We start from the raw sequence: 7554 nt of genomic DNA, 5'->3' as shown, positions 1-7554 counted from the left end.
TCGGTGGAAGAAAAATTGTCAGATTATGTGGCAACTTTACCCCTGACATGGCAAATCATGGAGGGCGTTTATGTTAATATTATTGTAAAAAAATCTCATGCTCTTACTGCCCATGATAAATTTGGTAATAACTAGCATATATATTATTCGCACCTGTTACCATCGACCATGTTAATAATGCAAATTATCAACCATTCAGACGAATAGTAACCAAGTGTATTATATGTGTATCTTTTCTACTATGTAGTGTTACGTGTTTTTTTATTGTATGAATCTGACTCGTCTGACTAATCCGAAACAAATAGGCCTATGATCAATCCAAACAAATAGCCCTCCAATAAATCTATATCAGGTGTATCATATCTGTATCCATTCAGATGATCAAACAAAAAGTTCTCCAGTCAGATTTCATATCTGACTTGGAGATAAAAACAACCATTACCTTCTGAGTGTGTTTTTCCTTCTTACTTACTATCACAACAACACTAGGTAAAAGGAAATACACATAAAGCACACACCCAAATCTTCACAAAATCTGGCCCCTTCCTCATCGCCTCCTCTTTCTTCTGCCCCAATTATCTCCTCCAAAAACCAGATTCCTAATTCTCTATCCGCCATTGATCTAATTGATTCTCATCAAATTTTCAATCTCAACACAACTTCACTCGGTTCACTTTCCCTCACTGTAAGCATCATCAAAACCTTAAGTCTTTGATTTTTTTTTTTTTTATTATTGATTTTTCGTATTCAATCAATTTGTTTTCTTCGTTTCTATCGGTTTTTGATTCGTAGATGATGGGAAATAAAGTGAAGATTCATCAGGAGAGATGAAAGGATTGAAAGAAGGAACATTTTTTAGAACTTGAAGGATGCCTGGACTACAACAAGGAAATTCCCAATTTAATGAGGTTGAGACGGTACAATACTCATCATCATCTTCGTGTTCAGGTGGACCGGTTTCTGCTAATGGAATCTGGTCTAAGCATCGTAATGAAATGACATTTGATCGGCTTCAGAAGGTATTTGATCTTATGAAAGATGTAATTTTAGTACCGAATTGAATGTCAATGATAATTAGAATTTGGAATACGGATTCAATTTTGAATGTTAAACATGTATTATCAGAGTTTAATGTGTGTATATATGAACATCTTATATGGGTTTTTATTAGGTTTTATGAGATTTTATTTGGTTAAATGACTAGAAGCAATAGTAGGAGCTAAGAAAGTGGTAAGACTAGATAAAGCTAAAGCCTCTACCTTAGTTGGTGAATTAGTAAGGGGAAAAAAAGAAATATTTTTTCAAAATTTTATGTTGTTCACTTGTTTTTTATTATGGAAATGAGAGTTTGAGCTAGTTTAGAAAGACTTGAACTGATTGATTGATATCTTTTCGTGTAGTTCTGGGTAGAGTTGCCTCCCCATGCAAGGAAGGAGCTTTTAAGGATTGATAAACAAACACTTTTTGAGCAAGCTCGTAAAAACCTTTACTGCTCTAGATGTAATGGGTTGCTGCTCGAAGGGTTTTCGCACATTGTTTTGTATGGGGTGTCTATGAAGCATGAAGGTGGAGCAGTTATGCATCTTCCCCCTATCAAACCGGGAGCTTTGAGAAGTGATGGTACTATTGGGGATACACCTCATTTGAGCTTTCAAGATGACGTCCAAGATCCATTTATCCACCCTTGGGGAGGACTTACTGCAGCAAGGGATGGGACACTGACACTTTTGGACTGCTTTTTAGAAACAAAGTCATTGAAGGCACTTCAGAATGTAAGTTTTTACCAAATCACTGTCCGTCTACTAGATTGGTTCTTTCTCTTGGTTTGACTTCTCTTCTATTGTTCAGGTCTTTGATAGCGCACGCATGAGGGAAAGACAAAGGAAATTGCTTTATCCTGATGCATGTGGCGGGGGAGATCGCGGATGGATAAGCCAAGGGATGACAAACTATGGCAGAGGTCATGGAACAAGGGAAGCATGTGCCCTCCATACTGCTAGACTTCCTTGTGAAACGTTGCTGGGTTTCTGGTCTGCACTAGGAGATGAAACTCAGCAGTCTCTTTTACGAATGAAGGAAGAGGATTTTATTGAGAGGCTCATGTACCGGTAAGTTTGGAATCCTCACTAGATTGTATTTGTTCACAAGTCAAAAAATGGGATGATGAGAAGTTGCATGGTCACTTTTTCGAAACAATAGCTATCCTGCTGCTCTAGGATTTTATATGCTTGACAGCATTGAATTTTATGTCTGAGGATTGGAAAACCCATAGATCGTGAATTTGGGGTTATACATGACATTTGTGTGAAAAATTGCAAGCATTAGCATTCCATGCAATGTTTTAAAATATGTTTTTACGTTTCAAGGCGGTTCGGCCTCATAAGGCGAGGCAGCGCCTTGAGGCGTACGCCTTGTTGCGTAAAAGATGTAAACTATTTGTTTCTTTGAAGGAAAATGATATCAATTATGTAAAATCATAGCATAGTTTTTATAATTTACTACCGTAATATAAAGTCGTAAGTGTTAAATAAACAAAATACTAATATTTTTGTGTTACCCAACAACTCCAAAATAAACGGTGACTTCATATGCAAACGTTTTAGTCTCGAGTTCAAATACGTACACCTCGAGGCGTTAGGTGCCCGCCTCGCCTCGATTCGCACTCCTGGAGAGTGTTTCAAAACACTGATTCCATGTGGTATATAATGAAGTGTAGATAAACTTCAAAGAGGTCAAGTTTCATGTGGTTCCTTAAGATTTCCCTTTTCCTTTCCTTAACTGTCAGTTTGGACCCTTATTATTAGCTATACTGTAATATTCTGGCTTCTGAAGTTCTACAAAGGTGCATATCAGTTACAAAAAGTGGAAACGCGTATCACTCATATGGAGAAGCAAACAACACAGAGCTACTCTCCTACAATAATTATACATTCCAAGTGCTTAAAATACAAAATCTCAAGTGGTCAAATCTCCTATAACAGTTTTAAAAGAATATGTAGGTTTTGATTGAGCAAACAGAGATACATATATCTCAGTACAGAGAAAACTTGTTTGTTGTTTTGCTTTGAGGCGTCTCAAGGGCCTTTGCCTCGAGATTTTTTAAACTTTGGCCATAATTATCAGGTCCAAGTGAGTAAGTTTAATAACATGCGTTGACGTCACAGGTTTGAGAGCAAAAGGTTTTGCCGAGATTGCAGAAGAAATGTTATTCGTGAGTTTAAGGAGCTAAAGGAGCTGAAGCGCATGCGGAGGGAGACCCGCTGCACAATTTGGTTTTGTGTTGCAGATTTAGCCTTCGATTATGAGGTGTGTTCTCCAGCTTTACTGGCCTTACTACGTTGGCCACATTTACTTACATTTGTTAAAGATTACATTGGAATTTTGGTACACAATCTTCTTTTTTGAGACCATTAGCTGTGAAAATAAGGATTATGAATTTGTGGATCACAAGCTTGAACTAAGCAAGATAAGGAGAAAAAAGAAGGGGGTAATGTAGTATAACGTTAAAGATTCACATAAATTGGTTATGAGGTGTGTTCTCCAACTTCACTGACCTTACTACGTTGTCTGCATTCACTTAAATTGGTTAAAGATTACATTGGAATTTTGGCACACAATCTTCTTTTTTGAGACCATTAGCTGTGAAAATAAGGATTATGGATTTGTGGATCCATTAGCTTGGATTTGTCGCGCACAATTTTGGCATGCCTGTTTATGTTCTGGAAACTTTAATCATAAGTTCAGCATACAACTTACTGAACAGATCCTTTGATGACATTTATCCTTTCTCTACTGTTTTCAGGTATCTGATAACACAATCCAAGCTGATTGGCATCAATCATTTACAGAATCTATTGGAACGTACCATCACTTCGAATGGGCTGTTGGAACTGGGGAAGGAAAATCAGATATTGTAGAATTTGAAGATGTTGGTATGAGTAGAAGCGCTCAAGTAACAGGCCTTGATCTTGGTGGTTTGACATCATGCTTCATTACCGTGAGGGCTTGGAAGCTGGATGGGCGTTGTTCTGAGGTTTCTGTAAAAGCCCATGCATTGAAAGGTCAACCATGTGTTCACCGGAGACTTCTCGTTGGGGATGGATTTGTGACTGTAACGGAAGGTGGATGTATAGGAAGATTTTTCGAGCAAGCCGAAGAGGCTGAAGAAGATGAGGTAATTTGAGGATTGGCTTGTCTAACTTGAGTATTATTTACTAAGTTTGCTTTTCTGAAAATAAAATATGGAGTACTTTTCCATTTCTAAAAATGCCTATACACTTCAGGATGATGATTCCATGGATAAAGATGGAAATGAGCTGGATAGAGAAGGTTCCCGTCTGCAAAAGCATGCGAAGAGTCCTGAACTAGCTCGAGAGTTTCTTCTTGATGCTGCAATTGTTATTTTCAAAGAGCAGGTATATATGATTTACAGGCGGGGACACTGCAATCCTTCTTTTCATTAGTTCTGTACTTCTATATATTCGGATATGCAATTTTATTCAAATCTTCTTAGGGAGCACTCCCAATTTATAGCTCTTAGGTTTATTTTTTCGTCACCCAAGTAAGTCAGTCACCAACAAAAACTCCGAAAAGAGATGAGTGATTGAGATTGTGCCAGATGATGTTAATTACACAAATGAGTTTGTCCAACTGTTCAACTTTAGACAGCTTCTAGAAGTATCCTATTTTAGCTGCGTTCGCAATAGAAAAATCCCTATGAGTTGGGGTCGTAAGGACTTTTTTCTAAGGGTTTATATAGCATGAGCCGAGTTTGTGCATCTTTAGGTAATTTTGTGCATGAAAATTTGAAGGTTATTTTTCGCATCGTATCTTGTTCTATTCTCCATCTCTGAATCTCATATGGTGTATTTTTCAGGTAGAGAAAGCTTTTAGAGAAGGAACTGCCCGTCAAAATGCACATAGTATATTCGTTTGTCTTGCGCTAAAACTGCTGGAAGAACGTATTCATGTTGCATGCAAAGAAATCATTACATTAGAAAAGCAGGTGAATTATAGATTATGTCGATAAGTTCTACAAAGTTTTTGTGTTGGTATTTTAGTTCATTTTGTAATGAGAAGAGGTAGAAGTGCCTTCTTTCTCTAGGTATCCTGATGGGATGTTCTCTCTACAGATTAAGCTTCTTGAAGAAGAAGAAAAGGAAAAGCGTGAACAGGAAGAGCGAAAAGAGAGGAAGAAAACAAAAGAGAAAGAGAAAAAACTAAGAAGGAAAGAGAAACTGAAAGGGAAAGACAAGGAAAATGAAAACAAGTGTGACGAGTTTAATGAAGCTTCCACTGTTCCCGATGTTGCATTGCCACAGTCATCCCCAGATACTAAGAAGTTGCCTGACACTGTCAACTCTGAGGACTCGCATAGTGAATCAGGAGATATAATGCTAGATATGCCTCACTCTCCAGATATCCAAGACAAACAATATCCAAATGGGACATCGAGCATCCAAAATATTAATGATGATAGTGAACAGTTTTCATATGTAAGTGCTGACAGTGGGCATAATTCAAGGGACGTGAGTGGTAGGTTAATGTTTGAGCACTCAAAATCTTCTCACAAGCTGAGATTCGGGAGAGAATATGAACTGGATTCTTCTTCAAGATGGTCTAGCAGAAGCAGGATTAATGATGAGAGTGGTTATTTGGATGATGAATTTGAGTCAAGATCTCGTGGTGATCGCACAGAAATCTCTAATAGACGTAACAACAGCTTTAATAGGCAACCAAGAAATAATACTCCCAAGTTCAATGCTAGAATTTGTGGCTCCAAGTATGGGGAGAAGTTTTACTGTTCAAACTACAGAGTTCGTGATAGATATGAATCCAATTCCAAGGCATGTGGTTGTAATATGCAAAGTGATTGCAGACAAAAAGATGGCCTGAATTCTTCAATCACAACATCCGATCACGATATGGAAACTAAGTCAGAATCTTCATCAGATGTGTCCCGCTCGTTATTCCACAAAAGCAAGTATACCAATGGATATTACTCGCCTGATAGTTGTAGAAACCCCAGAAACAAGATTGTTACGGGCAGAATTACAAATAGAGATTATGTTCATACTAAGCAAGTCTGGGAGCCTGTTAAGTCAAGGAAGGGATGCCCCAGAAGCAATTCAGATCCTGACATTGCCTTAAGGTCATCCAATTCCGAGGTTGATGCATGTAAGGAAGATCAAAATGATAGCAATGAACGCCAGCAAGTTGTTAACCTTCTTCAGCCCTCAGGTATTTCGTCTTCGTACGAACATTCAGAAAATTCGGATAATATTTCGAGTCAGAAGGATAATTGCAGCCCAAACACAAATAAAAGTACGAGCTTTGTGTTAGAGGCGAAGTCACCTTGTGATTCAAATAATTCCTCGCCGGGTCTTATTGATGAAGCTATCAGTGTGATCGATTTGGGTAATCGAAACACAGAATCTTTGCCCATCTCCGCTTCAGACGACGGCACACAACAATCTCAAGGAAGAGAAACATCTACATCTCAGGAAAATGAAACACAAAATTGCTTGAGTTTTGGAGAAGGGAAGTCTGTCCCAAGCAAGACAACTGAAAATCAAGATGGTGGCTTTGAAGTACAAAATAATCTCCAACAAGACCTACCATCACGAATTGTTCATAATCCTGACAATGATAGAATCATGGACCATACAAATTCACAGCAACCATATGTGCTTCCTTCGATAAATAACGCAGGTATATCTTTCCCAGTTTTTCCTGCTCCTTCAACTTTGGCTTACTACCACCAAAGTCCTGCTTCTTGGTCAGCAACACCAGTTAACACCCTAATGTCGTTCCCCCAGCCGGGCTGCTTCTACTTACCTACTCCTTTTGGATATGGTCTACCAGAAAACCAACCTGCACAATTTCACATGCAGTACAGTACTATACAACCAGTTATCAATCTAGTTGACTTCAGTCAACATCCGGCGGTTCCGTTGGTCGAGAAAACAAATATTGTGAACTCTCAGGAGCAAACCAAGAATATTAACCTTACTGGAGTACAGGAATCGGCTACTATACCAGATAGAAGACCAGTTTCAAGTTGCCAAGAAGCACCATTAGGTCAGGGTGGGAACTATGTCTCGTCGAATAAGGACAGTAGTAACTTTTCATTGTTCCATTTTGGTGGGCCAATATCGACAGCAACAGGAAATGACCCGAATAAAGGATATATGAAAGAGAAAACTGTTGGTGATACTTTTTCACACTCACCATCTGTTGATTCTCGAGCTCAATTCGATTGCACTGGGAAAGTGAAGAGTGGTGAAGAATATAGCTTGTTCGCAGCAAGTAACAGTTTTTCGTTCTTACTGAACGAAGTGGTACACGAAGGCTGTTAGATAAGCATTACTTTTATTTAGAACTCATAAATTAGTCAATAATAAACGAAAGTATCTTTGTTTAGTTGATAGATTGATTGATTTTTATTCTGATTATGTTATGTCGTTTTCTATTTGTTGAGTGCCATAATAGCGAAGAGTTTCTGTTTTGAGGCGAGTTTTCTTTTACACTAATGCTGAAGAATATGTTTAAATA

At 38.2% G+C, this 7554-nt stretch overlaps 1 protein-coding gene across 1 annotated transcript; it reads left to right on the top strand.

The window, feature by feature from the left end:
- The first annotated feature begins 379 nt into the window (after nucleotides 1-379).
- Nucleotides 380-7554, top strand: LOC147558944 (uncharacterized). Its single transcript, XM_086660697.1, has 9 exons — nucleotides 380-685; nucleotides 793-1019; nucleotides 1401-1772; nucleotides 1849-2108; nucleotides 3165-3306; nucleotides 3803-4174; nucleotides 4284-4415; nucleotides 4877-5005; nucleotides 5133-7554. The coding sequence occupies exons 2-9, from the start codon at nucleotides 870-872 to the stop codon at nucleotides 7356-7358; spliced, it is 3783 nt and encodes a 1260-aa protein (XP_086516823.1). The 5' UTR covers nucleotides 380-685; nucleotides 793-869; the 3' UTR covers nucleotides 7359-7554.

This window comes from Eschscholzia californica, unplaced genomic scaffold (genome assembly GCF_041429995.1).
Source record: "Eschscholzia californica isolate CP2 unplaced genomic scaffold, dmEscCali1.0.p SCAF_2, whole genome shotgun sequence".
NCBI classification, from domain to species: Eukaryota; Viridiplantae; Streptophyta; class Magnoliopsida; order Ranunculales; family Papaveraceae; genus Eschscholzia; species Eschscholzia californica.
Note: the sequence above shows the minus strand (reverse complement) of the source record. Positions and strands in the feature narration are given on the sequence as shown.